Below are 24,359 nucleotides of genomic sequence, written 5' to 3'. Positions count from 1 at the left end.
GGGTTTCCCCTGCAGTTTACCCCAACGTTGGTTCTCTCACGCCACTCCCTGGTATTAGTCTGGTGGACCAGCCACTTTTTATATGAATCGCTGTTTGGGAAGTGTCACTGGTTAATGACTTCCCTGGCTACAAAAGACCACTTCGGCGACCCCAAACCTCTAGTTCTGGCTGCTGCCCATGCGTTTCCCACTGCAAAGGAGACACATTTTGTTCTCCCAATCCCATCTGTCTCTGAAGCCTCCAACTCGCTCATTTGGGTTCTGGCATTTCCTAATGGCGCAATCATATCCATATTTGTTTTTGCTCCCTTGTAGTTTCCAGGTATGGAGACTACTGCCTGTGAGTTTTTTCACAACCCATACCAACAAGAAATGACGCCTGTCTTTTAAGAAAGAAGTGACAAGAAGGGTGAAATGGAGGTTTCTCTGCTAGTTTCATAGAAAATTGCAAGAATTTACACATGTAAGCAGATGACCCGATTAAAATCTTAAGGCCCAAAATGGGTCTGTTTCCGTGTGGACTCTGCCCACCCCTTTCTCTACCTCAGTGAGAGGCAGACTAGCCCCATTCCTTTTTGTAGATTTATATGCAGTTCAAATTGATAGTTTTGATTGAAGAGAATTATAGGTCCAACTTCTTTTGTGGTTTGAACGAAGGGAAAGTGAACTATCAGCAGTTTAAAAATGAGACAGGAGAGTCTTTGGAGCTCATGAAGCCAGCTAACAGGACTAATTTGATCATTACGTCCCCTGGCCTTCATAAATACCTGAGCCGAGCTGAGCCAATCACCTGTCCCAGTGCTTCCCTGTCTCAAGGGCCTGTTTTAACTGCATACATCGGAAAGCTGTGACATCGGGTTGGTCCAAAGGGAGTGTGGACCAGTCATGTCCCCTTTGTGGGGTGTCCAAAGAAGACCTGGCTCATTTTAGGTTTGATTTGTCCTACATTCTCACTGATTAGTGATGAAACATTGAAGTTTGTTTTGCAGGGCTGGGGCTTTCGTTGTTATAAGACTGCTTTGTATAATCTGATCCGGGCAGATTCGGCTCAGGTGGGATGGGCCGTTTTGTCATTTTTAAAGCGTGCTTTATCATAATAAATACACATATTGAATTGTCTGTTCATGATTTTACAGTTTTGTTTGAAAGTTTTTAGGATGATTTTGTTTAATGTTGTATGGATAGTATGATGTCATTTTTTGTGTTTTGATGGTATGCAATGTCTTACTGAAATAAACCTATTTGAATTGAATTGACAGGCAAATTACATTTTTTGTTTGTCTGGAATAAAACCATAATCTTCTCCTGATTTAAATCAAAAAATGAGAAATAGCTGTACACTTAAATAACGTGTTTTAGTGTTGCTGCATTCGTATGGCATTGCCAAGTTAAGGATGAGGTGATCGTCTTCCTCTTATAAAACGTCTAAGGTAGCCATAAAGCATCATCGAGATAAGATTGTAAATGACAGCATATGCCACACTTGGATAGAATTGTGATTGTTAAGCATTTGCCCATTTAACCAATACACTAACAATTTCACCCCTCTGTATACCTCTCAAACTCTAACCAAACACAACCACAAGCCTATAACACAACAATCCACACAATCTTCACCAGACTGCAACAACAAAACAAACCACACATACACTCGCACAACAGCACACGACGACTACCGACCGGAAAACACCCCAAGCCCATCCAACGGAGTTACCGGGTTGAGGCTGCCAACAGCACATCACTGCTCTCTTGCACTTTTCCAGCTTATTCCCACTAACTCACCCCCTTCCCTTTTTCAGAGCCGCCAGGGGACAACTGCGGTGGTGGTAGTGCGCAGTACAAATATCCTTTAACATTAACATCATGTAGTACCACCAAGCTAGTCTAAATAATGGATGTGGGGACATTTGACAACAATCTAAAAATTAAGCAGATAGTCTGGATGTTTAAAAGTAAAATATCTAAAGATACCATATACTTCAGAAGCTACATGTCCCCCTAAAATGAGAACATTGATTACACTAAAACTGGAAGCTCAATGAAGATTAGAAATATGCTAATTTCGATTCATCTTGAGTGCATGTTTCTGATGCTTGTTAATCTGCTTAGAATCCCATGCTGTGCATATGGTCCGACATCCAGTGGTAACCGCGGTGTATTGCATCTTGTCTTTCGGGGACCGAAAGGGGACGTCGGCATAGGCCTATCTGTAACACTATCCCTATCGTGGCGTGTGTAGTACCCAAAATCCCTCACGCGCCGAGGTCCCTCGGATTGTTTTTTTCCACCCAGATAGCTGGTCGCCCTATAGCGGAGCTCTTACTAGAGACATTGTTTATCTTTACCGTATTGTCGGTTTATTACCCGTTAAGTCACTTCGCCCAATAAGAACATCTTCCACGAAGACTACGGGGGACTCGTCTATGGCTGTGGGTTTTGGCGCCTAAGATCCAGCGTCCGGATTTCCACGTGGTCGGGCCCTCTGGCCGGCCTATACAGTAGAGAGAGTGGGTTCGGGGTGGCCATATTTTATTATGTCTTTCCTCCTTCCCACTGTTTTCCCTTTCGGTCTGGTCATCCTTCCCTTTTGCTATGGAAAGGACTCCCTTTAGATTCTGCCATGTGTGTAGGGTCAGATATCCTTGGAAGGACGAGCACAGGACGTGTAACACCCGTCTCCCCCTAGAGCACGACGAAAAGCGGTGTTCGGCGTGTAAACTCCTTAACCCTAAAACCCTTAAGGATCGCCGTGTAAAGCGGTGGGGCGCGTACGGCATGTCACGCGTGGAGCCTCCCTCCCTTACCGTGACACCAGCCGAAAGTGACTGGGGTACTTCGGATGACCAAACGTCCAATGCGGATGTTATAGACCTTGAGGTGGACACTTCTAGGTCCGCCACGTTCGTCCCCGACCCTTCCAGGCTGGACTCTGGTCTTGCTACAGGGACCACACCCGGCGACAGCGGCGTACAATAGCATCACACTAAACACACAACCCCTACACCGTCTTCGAGACCCTCGTCGAAGAAGGCGAAAGCACCAACGGGCCTGCCGAAAACTTCGGCGATTCCCTCGGATCGTTCAGATCCACAGCCTTCCCCGCATTCCGCAGCAGCGTATGACAACAGGGCAAACTAAATTTAATAAGGGCGCTACTCCCCAAACGACACGCGCTGAAGTTTCAGAACCAGAAACTTTGACAATTTCCAAGGCCTCTATAGGCCAGAAAACTACAACTAGGCCTCTACCCGGAAAACCGTCCGCTGGGTCTTCTGGTGCCACGGACGGTGTTTCTGCTACCGAAACATCATCGGTGGCTTTGTCTCACTGCGATTTGGTTACTATCCGAAAAAGCATCGGTAGGATGGCAGCGGCAGTGGGCCTTATTCCGGTTCCGCCAAAAGTTATGGGCCAATCCGCAGGAAAGTTTTCGACGAATTTGGGCCGCGATTCCGATGATGCTTACAAGGATAGCCAATAGCCCCTCTCGGACACCCTGAGAAGCTCCTCTCAACTCCATAGGGCAGAGAATGCTGTTTCTACTCACCTAGGTCCATTTGGGTCCGCTAAATGGACTACGGAGAAATACGAGGGGTGTATGGATTGGCTGGAGCACTTTATCAGGGCTTCTGATCAGCCTCCGCCGAAAAAGGCTCGGGTAGACCCTAACCTTCAAACACAGGATGTTCAGCCTCAGGTTTTCCATCAGGAAGACGGAGTCCAGATGGACACTATACTGAAGAAGAAGAGTCCTCTTTTCTCGATAATTATGAAGAAGATCAACAGGCAACAGACAACTAGGAGGAAACCCAGCAGGAAGGGCAGGATCCATGGTCACATCAACATCAGGACTCTGATATTTTGTGCGTTGATTCTCCTTCGTCCACCTCGGCACGCCAGGCCTCCCCTGTGGATGACCAAATGGCTTTCAACTCCATGTTGAAAAAAGCAGCAGAATTCTTCAAAATTGCCACTCTAGAGGCTTGCCTGAGCAGGATTTTGTGGAGGACATTATTAAGGAAAAACCTCTGGCAAGTCAATCCATCCCCCTCCTTAACTCTGTTAAGAGACGAATAGCTCCATCTTTGATCACACCTGCACCGACAAGGGCCGTGAACCCGAGAGTCGAAAAGTTATTTCGGCCCTCTCCCACCGACCCTCTGTATATTAAAGGACATGCCATCCCGGACTCAGGTAGTGACCAATACTCGTAAGAGGGCAGAGGTTCCCCTTGCCATGGGGGTGTCGCCTCCGGACAAGGAGTCCAAGAAATTGTATGCCTTAGGCAAATGTGTCACGTCAACAGCTGCTTATACCATTCGGGTTGCTAACAACGCTACACTATTAGCAAGCTATGCTGATGCCCAATGGAACTTGCTCCAGGAAGGCCTCCAAAAGCTTCTCGCCATTGTTTCGGAGGGAAAACTGGTTAATCAGAATGTGGTGAAGAACACCCTGGACACTGCAGAGACAGCAGGCAGGTCTCTTGCACAAGGGACTCTTCTAAAAGGACACGCATGGCTGCGAACGTCGGGCTTCAGGCCTGAGACCCAGGCCTCTCTTATTAACAAACCCATTGAGGAGACTAACCTCTTCAGGAAAACGGTAGATGAAGCGTTGGAGACTGCCAGGAAGGAGCACGAGACTATTAGGTCTTTGCACCAGATTTCACAGAAACCCTCCTCCCAGGGGGGCAATAATTCTCGGTGGTTCTTTCGAGGACAAGCCCGTGCCAGTCAGAATAACTACGGCACGGGTAACTTCGACACAAATCAATCTGCCAGAAGCCCTACCTACTACCGCCCAAGGGGTCAGAAATGCAGCAAGGGTAGAGGCAGAGGCCCCAATCCCAGAGGAGCCTCAGCCTCGGGTCAGAAATGACCACCAAGTCCAGGTCCCCTCCCATGCCTCCCCGGTTGGGGGGCAATTAACATCTTTCCTCAACGCATGGGAGGAGATAACTTCAGACCAGTGGGTCTTAAAGACGGTCGCCCACGGTTATTGCGTGGAATTCGCCCGACCTCCACAGTTCAGACCGCCGCGGTCACGACACTATTCACCGGACCATCTGCAAATCCTGATCCAATAGGTGGAAGCTCTGCTGGGAAAGGACGCTATAGAAGCCGTCCCGATTCTTCAGGTAAACGAGGGTATCTATTCAGTGTACTTCCTTGTACCCAAAAAGGATCTCACCATGCGACCTGTTCTAGACCTGCGCCCAGCGAACAAATTCATAAAGCCCCAGAAGTTTTGCATGGTAACACTACAGGAGGTGATCCCATTGCTGAAACGGGGTCTTCATGGCAACATTGGATATGAAAGATGCATAGTTTCATATTTCAATATTGCCAGCGCACAGAAAATACCTAAGGTTCATGATTCAGGACAAACACTACAAGTTCAAAGTACTCCCCTTCGGCATCACCTCAGCGCCAGGGTGTTTACCAAAGTCCTGGTAGTGGCAGCAGCACACCTGCGCAGACTATCAGTACCAGTTTACCCTTACCTCGACGACTTCACGGGGGACTTGTTCGACGCTTGTTTTTCGAACACCCAAAAAACAGTAGATCTCCTCTTCAGCCTGGGGTTTTCAATCAACGAAAAGAAATCCAGCTTAGTCCCCAGCCAAGTAAAACAATTTCTGGGAGCGCTAATTCGGACTGAAGACGGCCTTTTCTTCCCCTCCAGCGAGAGGGTTCAGAACATGCTCTCTCAGATTCCTCAGTATGTAGCCAGTCGGGAGGTGACGGTACGCAAAGCCATGCGATTGCTAGGGATGATGGCGTCATGCATATACTTGGTTCCCCACACGCGGCTGCGCATGCGTCCCATGCAAGAGTGGCTCAACAGCCAGTGGTGTCAGGCCTGCGGACAATGAGAAGATCTGTTAGTTGTCTCGCCGGCCCTCGTTCTCTCTCTGCAGTGGAGGTCAAGAGAAAACCTCTTGAAGGGAAAGACCTTCACCACCCCTGCAGTGGAAGCCACTCTTACGACAGACGCTTCTCTCACAGGGTGGGGGGCTCACCTGCTACAGCAGACAGCACACGGAGTGTGGTCCCCTCAGGTAGCGTCCAATCACATAAACTTACTGGAGCTACTGGCGGTGTTCAAAGCATTGAAAGCCTTTCAGGTACAACTGCAAGGGAAGACAGTGCTGATACTAACCGACAGCACTACAGAAATGTATTACCTGAACAAACAGGGGGGCACTCACTCTCCAGGGCTATCCAAGCTGTCCCAGACCATTTGGATATGGGCTCTCAAACACAACATGTTTCTGTTGTCCCAACATGTTCCAGGGGACTCAATCTTCTGGCAGACGTACTCAGCAGAGATTTTCCTCTGCCAGAAGAATACGAATGGCGGCTGCACGAAGACATTGTGTCCAACGTCTTTGCAGAATGGGGTTTCCCAGAGATCGACCTGTTCGCTACTTAGAACACCCAATGCCAAGACTACGCCACCAGGTACCTCCAGAACCGATCCAAGGGGAACGGTCTCTGGAAAACTTGGTTGGGGAAATTTGTCTACGCTTTTCCCCCTGTTCCCCTTCTCAACAAGATAGTACACAAGATGCACCAGGAACCAGTTACCATGATACTGGTGGCCCCCATGTGGGCCCGCCAACCCTGGTTCGCTCACCTGATGGAGATGTCCCTCTCCCCACCAGTCAAACTGCCCTGCCCTCCCATCATTGAATTGTGAAAGTCAGGGGTTGTTGTGTGGTGTGGCTACTAGATCAACATATGGAATTAGAATCTGTTTTTGACAGTGGTCTAAGGGACAAATAATAAGAGCATATTGACTGTGATAGTTGTAGTTATGGTACATGAGTAGGTCATTTGATTCTTAATCTAGAAGTTATCTGCTCTCTAAAATAAAGGGAAAACATCCAAAAGAGTGTCAACATGTTTTGTTAGTTTCAGAAATGATGTTTATGAAATATGGTGGCTTTTCACATCGAGTGAGGAACTCTTGTTTTGACATATAAGAGCATTTCAAGATGGACCGTGGCATTTTTGTATGGCTGTTCCTGGTGACTTTTTGCTCCAGAGAAATTTTAAAAGAAGAGAGTCCAACATTTTTAAAAAAGGTACTAGGCTATTGGATACGAAGGAAGGGGTTACTGGGATGTGCCGTATAGATAATCTGCCTGATTCAGTCACCTTTTCATCACAACAGTTACTCTTCCCCCTCACCTCCTGCTTGTCGTCCTTACTACTATCCTCTTTCCAACTCCTATCACCTTCAACTACTCTCTTTATCTTCCTCATCTGTCCCTCCTTCCTTATAAGTCTTGCCTCCACCTGTTAATGTTACACTCTGCCACCACGATTCTACTGTCCTTCACACTACTGCTCCTACCTCCACATTGCTACCTTTCTCTCCATACTACAACTCCCTCCTCCACACTGTCACTCCACTGAACCCTACTCAGTCACGCTCCTTTCACTCACACACTTCACAAACAGTCTCTACACTTTCTCACCTATCCACACTTGTTACCCCAACGCGCATTCACAACACAGTAACACTTGAACTCTAACTAATATCTCATGTGCTTCAAAAATCACCTCCACATTCTCCCTCCCTTCCTTCCTGCTGCTGGTCTCTTGGCCTGCCACCGCCTCCTGTTCCTCCACCCCTGACCTCACTCAGACATCCTGCATCTTCCTGCTTCCTGTTGCCTTCTTTATGCTCTCCCTCCACTTGCCATTGGTTCACTTGCCCATACCTTCCATTGCCTTACAGCCACATATATTTTGCAATAGCTTCTCTGCTCGCTCTCCTTCTCAAATCAGAGGCTTTCCTCTTCTTCATGGGGATAGCAAGAGGCTCTGGAGGGCTACGTTCTCTGCTGGTTGTCGCCCAGGACCTGAATGTTGTCTCTACTAAAAATAAGAAGAAACTGGCAAGCGTCTTTGTTTGGGGGCATGGTGTAAGATACAGGGTTACTCCACAAATACATGCTTGCACAAAGGGGCGGGCAAGGTATTGGGGCTCTCTGAACTGCCACCATCCTCCTATGGGATAAGACTGCCTCTGGATTTCTCCCCAGTAGGCCTCCCAACCAAGAGTGACAGGGGTTCCCATGCCCTCTTGACAAGACAACACTTAGAAATAGAAGATACAAGCAGCTAAGTTAATCTTATCAGTTTGACATCTTCCCTACCACTTCAATAATAGACGGTCCAAGGATATCATTAGTTGTATTAAGAATTGGATTATCAGTGTTTAATAGTGTGTAATTATGTTATATTGTATTATATGTGATAGTATATGCTATTTTATTTGTATCGCGCTCGTACACAAGTGTTTCAGAGCGTGACTAGGCAAGGGAGGGGAACAGGGGAGAACACAGTACAACATAAAAAGGATCTTACTAGGCCCAGTGACATTGAGAACACGCAAGTGCATGGGAAAGGGAAAAGGGAAAAGTGCATGGAAGGGGGAGAGTGGAAAGTGCGGAGCAGAGGAGCGCAGATAAATAATAAATAAAAATAAATAGAAAATGGAGGCAATAAACAGTGGTAGTGCAGCCAGCAAGTGGCAAGTGCTGTGTTTAAGGCAGCAGACTGGGTAAATCTGATAAGTGCAGAAAAAGAAGAAAAATGGGGGGAGGGCTGTATGGGTACATATACAGTCCCCAGTGCAAAGGGTGGCCAGGAGGCAGTGCAGGAAGGTGGCAGGGGAGTGTCACGACCCTCGCCCAAAACCCCCTCTGGCAAACCCATTGGCCAGGTGGAGTCAGGACTCGGGCCTCTAGAGCCTGGAATCCTCTTCCAAAACCCTCTTGGGCCACTCCTGGCGCCTATGGCGCCAGGCTCATACATCATGAAAAAAACATGTGCTTGGGAACTACTTAATGTATTGTCAGCCAACGTGGAGGCATCCATATAGCTTGGTTCCAAGGAACCAAGCTATGCGGTCTAGTATTTTGGGTGTGGTAGCCTAGGGACTACTTTACCTGGACTATTTGGTTGGGGCTATTTAAATCACACCCGAGCAAGACAACACGCTCCGCGTTACTTTGCAGCTTGCAACGTGGCGCTCACCGTGTCCAGCTATTCCCTCGAACCTCGGTAGATGCAGAACCTGCAAGGAGACAAAAGGAACATCATAAGCAGCAGCATCTTACCTGAAGTCTTCATCTATAGCCACTCGCAGCTACTGAGAACAGCTTCCTCGAATCTGCACGCCTCCCGGACAGAACGACCTAAATGAGGAAGATAGAGGCAACATTAAGGTAAGCAGTAGAGACATTTGCAAATTACGAACTGCTCAAAAGGCTTACCTGGCTGGTCGCCTCTCGGCTGGCACCACTCAGGACATTCCACTCGCGCTGAAGAACACCGCGACCTACAAGGAAGGAAAACACAGGTTAGCAAAGGCAAGACTTTGCAGTGCTGCGCATAGTGCTTACTTACCGCATCATAGCGCTCTTAATGTGCCATCATTTACCAGTGGGGCTCAACCAAGCCAGTTCGCCGCGCTGAAGCTCTGCATACCTAAGGGAGAAAAAAGAGACATTTTAAACAAAGAAAGGCATGCAGGATAGCAGCAAAACTAGAGAACAGCAATAAGACCTACCTGAACCATCAAACAGGCCGCGTCAGTGAAGTAACTGGACCGCACACGCCCATGAAAGACAACGCGCCCCTGCAAAGAAGGCAGGACGGAGAGCACGCCTAACTCTACCAGAAGGTGAGGAGAGGGCGCCAGAGGGGCTGAAATCATACGGGGGTGGAGGGAGGATACTTACCCCGGTCGGTCAGTCTTGAACACAGTCCTCCTGTATTTTCAGGCAGAACCTTCCCCACAGACCACATCTGGGCAAAGCTGAGAAGCAAACCAGCGAGTAACCCGGCTGGGTGGCGTCCCTGTGGATACCAGGTGAGCGTAATAGAACGCAAAGCCTACCATAACAAATCCACCTGGGCGCCATGGAGACATCAGAAATGGACCAATTGGCCCAATTACTAGGAGAGCTTCGTGCTGATGTTCATTCTGCCCGACAAGAGACTAATGCCCTCCGGAGAGACCTAATAGTGACCAAAGAGTGCACTGAAGAGATTAGCAGGCAATACTTGCAATCACAGGCTGGACAGACGCCTCTACCTGGAAGCAATCCAACGATGCAAAACCCTGCCATACCATCCACTACCTCCACTACTTTACCTGGACTATTTTGTTGGGGCTATTTAAACCACACCCGAGCAAGACAATACGCTTCGCGTTGCTTTGCAGCTTGCAACGTGACGCTCACCGTGTCCAGCTATTCCCTCGAACCTCGGATGAAGCAAAACCTGCAAGGAGACAAAAGGAACATCATAAGCAGCAGCATCTTACCTGCAGTCTTCATCTTTAGCCACTCGCAGCTACTGAGAACAGCTTCCTCGAATCTGCACACCTCCCAGACTGAACGACCTGAAAGAGGAAGATAGAGGCAACATTAAGGTAAGCAGTAGAGACATTTGCAAAATACGAACTGCTCAAAAGGCTTACCTGGCTGGTCGCCTCTCGGTTGGCACCACTCCGGACATTCCACTTGCGCTGAAGAACACCGCAACCTACAATGAAGGAAAACACAGGTTAGCAAAGGCAAGATTTCGCAGTGCTGCGCATAGTGCTTACTTACTGCATCATAGCGCTCTTAATGCGCCATCATTTACCAGCCGGACCCGACCAAGCCAGTTCGCTGTGCTGAAGCTCCGCATACCTAAGGGAGAAAAAAGAGACATTTTAAACAAAGAAAGTCATGCAGGATAGCAAAAAAACTAAAGAACAGTAATAAGACCTACCTGAACCATGTCAAACAGGCCGCGTCAGTGAAGTAACTGGACCGCACACGCCCATGAAAGACAACGCGCCCCTACAAGGAAGGCAGGACGGAGAGAACGCCTAACTCTACCACAAGGTGAGGAGAGGGCGCCAGAGGGGCTGAAATCATACGGTGGTGGAGGGAGGATACTTACCCCGGTCGGTCAGTCTTGAACACGGTCCTCCTGTATTTTCAGGCAGAACCTTCCCCATAGACCACATCTGGGCAAAGCTGAGAAGCAAACCAGCGAGTAACCCGGCTGGGTGGCGTCCCTGTGGATACCTGGTGAGCGTAACAGTGAGCAGGTACCTGGGCCCAGGGGACAGAGGGTGGCCAGTTGCACAGTGCCAAGAGAGCAGATCAGCAGGGGAGAAGGGGAGCGAAGGCAGAAGCAAAGAGGAAGGTCTTGAGGTTTTTCCGGAACCAGAGATGGTTCTCCTCAAGTTTTAGAGTGGCAGGGAGGCTGTTCCAGAGGGAGGCGCCAGCCGTAGATAGAGATCTACCCCAAGCTCGTTTCTTTGAAAAACGATTGACCCAGAGGGAGTTAGAGGTAGAGGAGCGAAGAGCTCGAGAGCTGAGGTATTTGCGGAGGGATAACTGAAGTAATTTTGGACCCAGGCCCCAAAATGCCTTGTGGACAATGCAGAGGGTTTTGATTTTATCGTTGCATCCACTGGGAGCCAATGGAGAGATTTCAGAGCTGGAGAGATACGATCCCAGGGCTTGAGGCCAAGGACAAGTCTCGCAGTCCTGTTCTGAATAGGTTGTAGAAGGCGGAGAGTAGAGGCATTTAGATTTAGAAAGAGGCTGTTACAATAGTCCAACCTAGAGAGAACCAGAGCTTGGGAGACAGTGAGCTTCTAAGGAAAGCAGAGGAAAGGCAGAGTACCTCTGAGGAGGTGCAGAAGGAAGTTTGACTTTTTAGAGACCTCAGAGATATGGGCCGAGAAGGAAAGTGTGGAGTCAAAGATGACCCCAATGGAGGCCGTCCAGAGAGTGAGGGAAAAGGATGGAGAAGGTGTGCGAATGAGGAGGCTCTCCGTCTTGCTGGCAATCAGACAAAGATCATTGGCGGCACACCAATCTTGAATGGCAATAAGTAAATACTACGCTTTTCAGTATTCTGCGTAGTTAATAAAATACCATTATATCCCAAGTCTTCTTAAACTCATTCATGAGATGGAGAAATTATTTGTTTTAGTTTTAACTAATAAATAACCAGATAGTTTGAATAAGCCTGTAACAATATTCAAGATATTGGGAATGGAAGTGGAGGGGTTCATCAAATAAAGGATGTTGTAATATGCAGATAATTTCACTTCCACGTTATCAATAGTAAGCTCCTGAAAGTAGTTGGATAATCTGAGAGTAGATACAAGAGGTTCCAAAGGCAATCAAAATAATAATGGGTAGAAGCGAGACACAGTGGAAAATAGGGAGAAAGTGTACCATTGTCAAAAATAGATGATTGTGGACCAATGTTCCCTCTAATTATTTTTCCCTAATTGCGGAAATGCTTAGCTTTCGTGCACAATTTTTTTTCCATGTGCGCAACTAAATTACGAGGTAAGCTACTTTGAGAGCATTGAGCGTGCATAGTTGGTGAGCTACCATCTCCAAAGAGTTTGGAACAGAATTTCTCCTTTCCAACCACTGCAATTCTTTACGAGTCAGTGTAAAATGTGCATCTTGAAACGCTTTTTCTAAATATATAGGCTAAAAAAAAATATATATATATTTTATCCACCAGTCCAAAGACTTCAAGATATGCCATAGGATATGCCTTAGTTCCTTCCCAAAATTACTCATGTGTAGAGAAAACAATTTGTATGTACTAAAAAGCCTAGTATGGTCGGGATAAACAATAGGTTTAGTTGTGGCTATTCATTTGTCGACACTGCTTAGAGACAATGCAGAAAGTGTGTAAAACCATTTGAATAAAATACTTTACAAAAAAAGCAATCACTGATTTGGCTGTCAAAGAATTCAGACAGGATAATGGCAACTAAAATGAATGTGTCAGAAAACATGCAAATAGGAATTCATGTGCCGCTTTAATGATGAAGTAATTCAAGGGCCAGGGAACATGCCTCAAAATGTGTGTAAGGATAATAATTGAATAACTGCACCACAGAATATGATGATCAGAATTCCTTGGCCTCTGCTTGCTATACACATTACGTGGTCATTGTTACTCCCTAAAAACAGGAAAATGTGCCCAACAAAAACGAAAAACCATGATATAGAAACCTACACCCTGCTTCTACCCACAAAGTTCCACTGATATTTCTTTTAATTAGTGCCCCGCAGAGCAGTGGCTCTGGTAGAAACGCAAATAATACTACTGCCCAATCTCAAGAGGAATTTTAAAGGGAAAACATATTTTAATAAACATGAAATATACCTTCTGGCAAAGCTAATTACTTATTCCCTGAAAAATCATTTGATTCAGAAGTAACATCATATCAGAGCCCTCCTTGTAACCCTGACATAGGAAGTGATAGGACAGAATACATAATACATCTTACAGTTTTGCCCATCCTTTCTCACCACTGCCTAGACACAATTCCACTAGAGTCTTACTGAGGTTTTGTTTGGAGCACCGTTGAAGCAAATCACATATGTTTGCCTTTTAAGTCGATAGCAGCAATGTTCCTAGGTACAACAGATTGAGTGCTTTCTTCTTTAACTAGGGACCCCAATTATGAAATTCGCTGTTATCAGTTGGACAAGATACATGGGGATGCTACAGGCAATAAACACAAACACATTATCATATTGAAAAGCCCTCAGCAGCTGAACAGAGAAAGAAACGAAAGGCACAGTTTCCTTGATTGTTCCTAGAGTATCCTATCTCTGCCCTGCCAAAACGTCTGATTTGGTTTTTGAAAGTTGCAGATTTGTTTTTTACCCCAAAGGAGTGTTCTCCTGTGCCCTTCAATCTGTACCCCACCCCGGCTCCTATGCTAGCCTCCAATACCAGTTGACAGGGCTCTGTAAAAAGTGAGGGATTGTAGCAGTAAAATGTGCAGTTTAAGAAAATGCCATGAATCTGTAAGTGCCCAATTCCTATGAAGTGTATACAAGATTGTTTGGAACATACCCCACCTTTAGACTGTTGGGCAGGATCATAAAAATGCTCAGTGAAACTGTTTTTGTATAGCAGCGACTTAGCATATAATTTGTTAAGGTCTATACCCCCATGGAACTTTGAAAACTTGGAAAGGTGGCAGATTGTGTGAAAAGTATTCTAGTATTCTGAATATCCATTGCCCTAATACTATATAGGAATAATGGCAGGCATAGCCATGCCCATTATCCCTTGCAGGCCAGGTAAATGATATTGCAAGCTCTGCGCTTATAAAGTAGACATAACATTTGCTTACTCAAAATCCTTGGAGGGGAAATTAATATTTGAGTTTTAGAATGTATTAAATTGCAAAGGTGGCTACTTCAAAGTGCTTGTGTGACATACGTACAAAGAATAGGAATCGTGGTATGAGGTTACACATTCAAGTAGCCTGGTTACTTGCACTCAGTATCTGATATTTGAGCTGACAATTGGGCTACATAGTCTGGGTGACGCTTTTGCTAAGGCGCCATGAGTAACACATCATTCATATTAGAAACATAAAACAAGTGGATGTAGGTTTTAGTCTGGTAACCTTTTGCAGAGCCAAGGTAGGCAGAGTCAAGATTGTTTGGTAATATCTGAATGAGGCCTGGGGCGGAAGTTCGAATCATAAGGTATAGGTGTGGTAGAGTCAAGTATAGGAGTCGTGGGTAGGGAGGGGAGATAATTTGGTTAATGTGTACAGACATCTCTTAATTATATCTTCTGTTCATGCTGTAACTTTTTCATATTAGTTTTTAACCTATTGTGGATGTATTCTACTTTTAGGGTTTGGGGGGTTTTAAGGTCAAGCTTGCATAGTAGGGGAATGTAAATGAGCTAGACCAGAATATCAATACTAGTTCATATAATTAAGCTTCATTTTGAGAAAAAGACAATATTAGGTACCTGCTGTGCCTTGTGCATTATTAAATCGTTTTGAATAGGTGGGAATTGTCTGTGTGCGCTGCTGAAATTCTTCTGAGCGGCACCCAGAAGGAGGTTTGGCAAGCGCACGTGCACACAGCTTAGAGGGAACATTGTTGTGGACCCATATACAAGGCTTTCATCGCTGAAATAAAAACATCGCAAAAACCAAAAGAAATTAAGTGCGTTAAAGAGAAAGGGCATTGACACATGATCAAAGGCCTTTTCAGCATCTAAGGCCATCACACCAAAAGTTAATTTAACCACTCCAGGATAGAAAAGTACCTTGCAAACCAACCTTGTATCATAAGAAGACACAATCTTTAACGAAACCAGATTGATCTGTGTGAAGGCAATGTCAAAAGTGACGGTTTCGAAGAACAAGCGATAGTCAATTAGCTACAATGCGCGTATATTACTTAGTCAAGATTAATCAGTGAGATTGATTTTGCACTCAGCAGGATAGCTCAAGGGCAAAATGCTCATCCTGGAAGCAAGACGATGCGTAGCAGCACAGGTTCGATCCCCAGGTCAGTACTTGGAAACCTCTGGGTGTTCATCATGTTATAAATAACCAATTATAATTAATAACCTTGTTATGGTCCTTCTGAGGTTTAAGTCGCACTGCTACTATCACCTCTTTAAAGGAATCATTAACCTTTCTTGAATTTGAACAATTGTACAAGATGGGTAACATATGAGGACATGGGGCCAAAAAGAATTACTGGCGCCTGACTTCCCGATTACAACCCCGGTGGTCCGGGAAGTCAGGCACCATTAATTTGTAAGACCCTTTCCCCATAGAGTCCTATGAGATTCTATGGGAATGGGGACCACGTAAGCACAGGTACTGTTGTTAATGGTGACGGCTTGCTACCGTGGCCACTGTGTCCGGCAGGGTCAGCCCTGTCGGGCACAACGGCTCAGGGAGGCACACCCATAGTGTGCCGGTCCGGAAACAACAGTGCCGGTAGGCTTACAAGCACGGTTGTTTCCGGACCGGCACACTTGAAGAGGCCCATAGTATATTTTAAAAGGCTTTAAAAAATGTATCGGAATGCCATCGGAACAAGGCGCCATTGCCTGATTTAATAGTTGTAATGACTAGTAATACTTAAGATAATATTTTTGGTTGCTCTACTGCTATTTATAAGTGGTAATTTAGGAATTGAACTTTAAGCGCTTCATAATTTCCTCAGCCTTAGGTTCTGGATCACTGTATTATATTTTTATAAAACTGCCATAATTCTTAAGAAATACTCCATTTGTCCACCAGCAATCTTTTGTCAGCTGATTCACTAGCCGTAACCTGAATTTTGCTTCTCTTAATACAATGGTAATTGGTTCACATCATTCTGTTGACCCCTAAGATCCATTTAGATTTTTTATTTGTAACCATATATCCAGATTTACGACAAGCAGTTGATAGCGATTAGTATCCGGAGGATCTAGTGCTGATAATTATTTTCTCCCTTTTTTAAATAAAAGATACCGGTTTCGCATTTCACGTGCATGCCCACATTTCCCGTTTAAAATATTTTCTCTTAAAAACAAACTAATGATGAACGTCGGGAAAGCAGAAAAGGGACATTGGCCCTTTTCTATTTTCTCTGTGAGCAGCCAGGACGCTGAGCCATAAAGGTGCACGCGCCGGGCAAATAGGCGGGGGTTATGGTCGTGTGGGACATAGTTTGAAGGTGATGAGGGGAAAGGGGGCAATGTAGAAAAAAATATGATGAACGGAGAAGTACCACCGACTGATTATGCAGGTACGCACGCAGATACTGAGTATTTATGCCCAGGAATCGAAATTAACATTGGGGAACGAGGAGCTAAAAGCAGCTCCTCGGTACCCAGCATTAACCAGTGACCAGGAGCTACCACTGATGAGCTATTACCTAGCATTCCACAAGTCTAACTTCCACATGAGATGCAAATATATCATTTTGTCCATGATTTATGACCCCTTATGCGTTACATTTTATATATACGTGTCCTAATATTTATTTCTATGTCCCAAACACGAGATAAATTCCCATAGGTATGCATTTGTTCTGCATCAGTTGGCCTGGGGTTCTAAAAGTAGCTCCTGTTTGCTGTTGGTATCAGGCTAACCAGGCACCTAAAGGCTACAAGCAGTGGCTAAATGGCTCCCAGCTGCCCTCAATTGCGAACCCTGCATGCCTACATGTCTGACCATCTCCTCTAGGTGATCAATAGTCTTTCAACTCCGAAGATATCTTTCTCTAATTATTTGATTTTAAGATTAGAATCTTCATTTACTCTGGCCATAACCCTATTGGCAGTTCCCCGGAGGGTAGCATTAAGGGCATTCCAATTATTATATATATTTGTAACGTTTTGAATTTTAAACAAAGTTGTTAGGCTTTCCAACATTAATCTCTTATCAGATAAATCAATTTTGGTATACATTCTCAGTCTGTTAGAACATATGGGGAGGTCTGCTAAGCGTAGTAAGAATTCAAATGCACATTGGTCACAGAAACAAATATTAGGCTCAGGCATTCGATTGGGAAAAGGGATATAAGTACCCCCTTCAAAGTCAGGTCAGGGTTCAAGTCAAAGCAAAATAGCTGGGATTTCCATTGATGTCATTTGAAGGACATTCGGAAAAAGAAACCTCCTTTGTAACGCAGATTAAATCCTGTGCTGATAATGTACTGCTTTGATAAAGCTTGGAATGAGTGAAACACTTGTCGACTGAAATTGATGTCCCATGTTTTATGTAGTAGAAACATATAAGAATTTACCTGAACACATTGCTGTCACTATTGTCAGTGTGAAGTCGTAGAATATTAACAATTAAGTTATTCTTTGTAAACCCTGTTGCTCCCAGAGTAGAGACAGTTTCAATATGCACAGGCTCACAGTGACACACTGGTGCTGGGAAGGGCTTACACATTTGACCAGTGCTGAGCCAAAGACACGCTCATCTCCTTAAACATTTTGCACAAAAGAACAAGCCAGACCTAAGCTCTATGTGACTTGTACGGTTGTGATTTGGCACACTATAATAACTTTGTAACATAACCTAAAGAAGAAAATAAACAAACATTTTGTAAATGAAATGAAAATTGTAAATTTTGCTCAATCTTTTGGACATACAACCACTCCCAACTGTTGAGAAACATTAGTGTTCCACCACATGAGTGCGCTGCTAGCATCAAAAATAGGGTCCAAGACTTTCAATGATAGTATTCAAGGTTGCCAGTGAAGCAACGTCCTCAAAGATGCAACTCATAGAGATCTCAAGGTTGTATTTTCAATATTTAATAATGTCCATAATCAAGGGTCCATATTCAGAAGTCAGAGTAGTATGCCAGAGGTCAGAGTAGTATGCATGCTACTCTGATGTAACGCTCACCTGATTCTCGCAGAGGCGCCGGTCTTGACTGGGCGACTACCGTATCTTCAAAGGTGATGTGTAGCACCCGGTTGGCTCTTTGGGCTGGACCTCTGTGCACTGTATGCCTGACGTGTAGAGTAAGATGTCTTAGGTAAGTGAATGCCGAGCTCTCCATCTGCCTCGGGGCAGGGTGCTGTAGCCAGTTTCTTCACTGGATAGGTAGCGCAGGCCTCTTGACTTCAGAGGACTGCTGTCCGTCGTTTACTGCACGAACGGTAAGTTTCGAGTCATTCAAATGTCTTTTTAAAGTCTTTAGTAATGATGTCTCTTGTTTTGCAGGGTTCCGGCGATGGCGGATGACGGGCTGAAGTGAGTTGAAGATGGAGCCCGTGTGATGAATAGAAGCGCCTGGAAGCACGTGAGTAAGCGCTTGTTGCCTGCTTCACGATGCGCTCTAACTGTCTTTTTATTTTGCAGGTACGAGGTCGGAGCGGCTGCAGGGTGCCGGAATACCCACTGGGTTAGATGTGGAAAGGAGTAATGGCACGTGAGTATTTAAGTTCCCCAATGTCTTTAAACGCACCTTGTTTTGTCTTTCAGATGCGGATGCAGCGCCGAAGGCCTCCGGAGTGTGCGAAGAGTTGGTAAGCTTTTGTCTTTCAGATGCCGGAATGCAGTATGAAGACCTCCGGAGCGCACGAAGAGTAGGTAAGCCTTTGCCTTTCCGATGCCGGAATGCTAACCTGTTCTTTCTTGTCTTTATAGGTGTTGCTGAAGACTGGATTCAGGATGGTAAGCCTTTGCCTTTCAGATGCCGGAATGCTAACCTGTTCTTTCTTGTCTTTATAGGTGTTGCTGAAGACTGGATTCAGGATGGTAAGCCTTTTTCCTTAGGCCCAGGACTGGATGCAGAAGACACGATGAGCGTCCTGCTGCAGAGGGTGCAGAATAACGCAAAGCAAGATTCATCCACCGGGTGTGGTTTAAATAGCCTGCTGTAGTGCTTAGGTATCTCCTTCCACAGCCACGCCTAAGTAAGAAAAGAGTTCCTGGTAAGAAAAGAGTTCCTGCCTTCCAGAAGAGTTCCAGTGTTCTAAATCTAGGGAGTGGCTCCAGCCCCACCCAACAGGAAAAGTAGTTCCAAACAGAAGAGGATCAGAGGCTCAACTGGCAGGCAAGTAAGCAGCATGGTCTGCTGCAGGTAAGTCCACCCAAGCATTATGAGCCCGGCGCTTCCAGCGCTGGGACTGGGCATATTTATGAGCCTGGTGCCACTGGCGCCAGGACTGGGTCCAAAAGGTCCCAATTGGGACTGGTTGGCACTCGGAACCTGGGTTATGGATCTGCTTCCTAGGGAGTTGGGAAAACCCTGACCTTTTGGAAGCAGAGATCATGACATCTGACTTCCGAATGTGGACCCTTGAATATTATCATTGAAAGTCTTGGACCCTATTTTTGATGCTAGGAGCGCACTCATGTGGTGGAACACTAATGTTTCTCTTCTGTGATTAGTAGGTGTTGAGGTGCCTACTTGTTTCATTTGAGTGCTGCAGTTAGCCGTGATACAATATTAAGCAGTTGTGCACGTAATTGATTTGCTCAAGCGCTTCCATTCCCTGGCACACCTCAGCTATACTGTTTTTTCATTCCCAACTGTTGCTATTAAAACCTGTTCAGATCACCATCTCTCTTGCCTGTGTTTCCGTTTTAGATCACATTAGTTTCATACCTATTTTCTCCATTTTGGCTAGCTGAGGAATGGGGGGGGGGTGATGTTGATCTTTGTATGCCCTGGAGTTCATGTTGTTAGCTTGCAGCCTGAAAGATTCCCACCCAGCTCCTCGCTTCAGTGAGGACGTGTTACTGTTGCATATAGTGCTGTACATGCATCAAAGCCTCTCTTAACAATATGGTAAAAGTCAGAACAAAGTAACATAATGTAACATAATGTTAACAGACTCTTACTGCATACAGGAGGACAGACATCTGGCTCTCCTCTCCCTACCTACATTATTTGTCGCACAACTACCTTCGTTTTTCACATAGTGCAATGAACACAGCATGCATCGGGAGCTCAGACTTTATTTTAAATTATAGATGTCTAAGTATTACTAATTTTGATAGCCTGCTCCAAAGTAAGGCCACCACCTGTCTCACCCTGACGGAAAATAAAGTATTGCATGACATGATACAGAACAAACGCTTAATAACCTTTTTTTGACATCAAGGTGCCAACTTTTTCAATTTGACCATACTAGTTTCTCCACTCTATTCCTTTGCCTTCTGTTATGAACAACATTCACTTTCACACACAGTCTGTTCTTGACCACACCACTCTTGGCTCGGGATTCACAGTCATAGAATTAATGATGCAAGGTTTCACCAGGGGCCCAACCTAGAGAGATGTCCCCCCAGTAAATAAACCACCAACCTTTGATGATTGCCCAAGCACCCTCTCAAGCCCAACATGTATCCAACATGAAATTGTGTACTACCTTTAAATTCACCAAATTGCCCTTGGAGTCCCCAATCCAAATATCCCAACACTTTAGGACATCTCTGCCTTCTCCCTTTTTCAGAACTGTGGTCCAACTAACTGGAATGACATGCGTCCATGCTATCACAAAACATTTTTCCCGCTCTGCATCCGTCCCTTCCCTCAATTTGTTTATAACATTTCTTTACCGCTTTTCAATCCAATTACCTTTCTCGGGCTTCCTTTCTTTCCTCCAGTAGATTAAGATCTGTATACACCTGACAGGGGCACAGTACACCACTCCACAGACAAGCTTAGCTGCTCTGAAACTACTACACAGTATAAAAGTATATTAACATAGGATTTGAGAAGCCAGTGTTTTTCCTCTGGCAAATTACCACATTTAACTTAGATGAACCTTACAAAATCACATCTTGTAGATGAGCATCGGCAGTAGATCTCATAAGATTATATTTCTTTTGTAAATGTGAGTAGAGCACGGTCAGTGTAATCACCAGTTCTGTTATCTCTGTGTAATGTTTCCCACCTATATTGTTGACTTGATTAGGTTACATATGTTCACTGTTCCTCTTTCCAATTTCATTGTTGATGGGGGTGCACAGATTCTCCTGTTTAATCCGTAAGCACAACATACCCTTCTCACAGTAACTGTTGAGATGGTTTTTCAGAAGCAGTCCTGTTGGAGGGTTTTGAGAGGCCACCCTAGTTTGCGAACAGGGTAATCCACACTTGGTTCTAGCTAAACTCTATCAAGATACTGTAGCAGAGCTGGGGTGATGTATTGGTACAATGAGCCAAACACAGCACTCAAAGAAATCAAATTAGACAGAAGAACCAAAATAGTCTATTATTAGGCAAATTGAAAACACACACACACACACACACCACCACCACCCCCCCCCCTTTAGCAGTAGATCAAATGTTCCAGCAGGCAGTAAAGTGATATGAAACACAATGAAATATAACCTGCCTGATAGATTGTCTTCATGAAATGGAATCGGGTCCTCTTTTCTTAGTATGAATTGTTAATGATCTTTTCTCTCTAAAACTCATAGGTCTTGATTTTTTTTTTACCAGCGTGTGCGTTTGGGAAAGTAGTTTCATGAAACAAAAATGCCTTTTCTTAGTGCATTAGTTTTACAGATGTCTTTTGTCTGAACGTTGTCCCCTCTTGTGTATGAGTGACGTTTTTAACAGAATGTGTACCTCTGTATTTCGGAAGATTGTTTGCCAAAAAAAAAACCATGGCCCCATCTCTCTGTTTTAAGACCATGGCCTGATCCTGACATAGTAATCAATTTACATATTGACAAATAATTACTGATAGGATGTTTTCACTTGGTTGCTAAAGAATTTTGGTGCACTCTTGCAGTTGTTGCTGTTTGAAGAATGTTGAAAGACATAAAATGGATCACAATGAAATACAAACCTTTGTTCATCCACTACTTTTACATTGGAATATTACTTAACATTATTGTAGTGTGCAGTCTAAAATGATTTATTTTCCCCATTGTAGCTGGTGATTCCAAGCCCCCTATGCCGCCAATGCTTGAGCCAACAGGACCGGCTCCCACTCTCTCTGATGTGGATTCCCACCAAGATCCCCCTACATTAAAACCCATCAGCGAAAGCCGCCCACTGAATCGATTGCACAAACGGTTGAAGTCTGATAGTCAACTTTTCAACAAGAAAACACTGCAGCGAGGAAGTCAAAACTTTCACCGCCTGTTAAGTGATAATGGTTTAAACGGACTAGCCCTCCAGACAGACGATTCTCTGTCTGGTCCCCCGTTCACTGGAGTGGGTCGGAGGACATCAGTCCTTTTTAAAAAAGGCAAGAACGGTGTCAAACTGCAGAGGAGCCTGGACTGTACACTGGAGAATGGAGCAGATCTTAGCCAGGTGGAACAGCTCTCCCCCACAAGTATGGAGGAAGGAGAGCAGCACAACCAGAAACATCCTGGCAGCAGATGCTGCAGTGAGAGCGATGAAGAGAGTTTGGCTCTGCTACCCCCAGACTCAGGTGAGTGTTCATTTGACAGTACTTTTGCAGGACTATAGAAGCTGCAGTAACTTGTGAGTAATCATTACAGAGATTTCCACATGGCTTTGTTTGTTTAGTACATTTAGGTTTTGCTTGGTTCCTCTGCTGGTCTGTGTTGGCAAAACCTAAATAACATTTCAAACTGAGGTGGTGTAGCACTAAATCTCTAATTTAAGGATTTTCAGGTCTTTAACTTCGACCCTGCAATTTAAGAGCATGGTACTTACCAGCAGTGCATGTTTGCTCTGTGGAAAATCCCACAATGTTCTCTATAGTATTAAACAAAATGTATAATTTTCTCGAATTAGGTCTTGTCCATCATCAGGGTGGATCTCTGAAATGGCAGTTCATCACGTTATATTGCTTTCTGTTACTTTGAGATCTGTTTGACCTAGATCTGATTAACAATCCTTCCATTCTGTTTGTGTTTCTATAATTTATTGATGATGGACTGTACACATGTTTGAATTGTATTTTATTTTAGTTTTGCCTAATGTTTGATGCCTTTGGATGACAAAATGAGATGCATGTAAGTGAAGAAACTAGCTATGCACGTTAAGTGACATATGAATACAGAAGATCAGCACATTTTTGCAGTTTATGCAGTCCTCTACCTTTTTGTGTTGCAAAGGCTTGTACAGCTTTTTTGTATATTAAGTTAAATCATTTTGTGAAGAAAAGTTGCAGTTTTTCTTCTTCATTGAAAATCATTGTTCAGTAAATAGTTTCCCTTTCGATAACAACTTGTAGATGCCAGTCTCTCTCATTTGGAAAAGAACAGTTTTTACAGCGTGAATCTGTTAGGGAATCTCGGGTGGTGGTTGTCCGGACTGGCATCTTCATTTTATAGAAATTATTTAATAAATGGTTGTGTGACAAATATTTCCTTGTATGGTGAATTTTATATCATCAGTGCAAAGCCTACAATGCCCAACACATTGTCATAATTGTCAGGTTCTCACCACCTGATTCAGTCAGAAGTTGCAGAGCTGAGAATTTGACGATCAAGAGGCAAGTCGAGGGGTCTAGCTGTCTTTCAGCATAAGATGTTAGGCTATTCAGTTCTGAGAAGGTTGTAAATGAAGACCTAAAAATATATTTATCATTTTGAGGTTTGCATCAATTTCATATATTGTCGGGAATCCAATTTTGAAGAAACTCTGTTTACGTTTAGGCAGCTGGCGGTTTCTATGAATAGATGAAAATTGACAGTGAGAATGTCTCCTGTTGGTAAAAGGTCATGCTGGAGAAAATGGCAATGTATTCATGCAGAACCAGCAATTCAAGGACTCTATAAACAATGGGGGAGTAGATGGATTTTGAGAAATCACGGTACTTGAGTCTCCAAAAAGAAGCCACCCATGAAGGCAATGCAGCTAGTGTTAGTGGTAAAGGATAGCAGCCACATGACCACATCGTCAAGAGAGTTCATTGAGAGTTCATTGAAGATTGGCTATCATGAAATTATCAATCAAGAAACATGCAACGTTACAAGAGAAACCATCTTAGTTTAGAGGTAAAAACATTACATTGGATGCTGTTGGCCTGGAAGCATCACACAATTTCGTTGATTGCAAAAAGAATCAAAAC

General features: G+C 44.6%; 1 protein-coding gene across 4 annotated transcripts in view; it reads left to right on the top strand.

Moving 5' to 3' along the window:
* Positions 1-24,359, top strand: part of BRPF3 (bromodomain and PHD finger containing 3) — a 795,874-nt gene that overhangs the window by 519,810 nt on the left and 251,705 nt on the right. For all 4 annotated transcript variants that reach the window (XM_069633430.1, XM_069633427.1, XM_069633428.1 and 1 more), the window contains one exon: positions 22,242-22,748. In XM_069633430.1, coding sequence (XP_069489531.1) covers positions 22,242-22,748 — 507 coding nt within the window. The remainder of the gene's footprint in view (positions 1-22,241; positions 22,749-24,359) is intronic.

This window comes from Ambystoma mexicanum, chromosome 13 (assembly GCF_040938575.1).
Source record: "Ambystoma mexicanum isolate Mex_15411 chromosome 13, UKY_AmexF1_1, whole genome shotgun sequence".
NCBI classification, from domain to species: Eukaryota; Metazoa; Chordata; class Amphibia; order Caudata; family Ambystomatidae; genus Ambystoma; species Ambystoma mexicanum.
The sequence above is the reverse complement of the archived record's forward strand: the minus strand, read 5'-3'. Positions and strand labels throughout refer to the sequence as shown.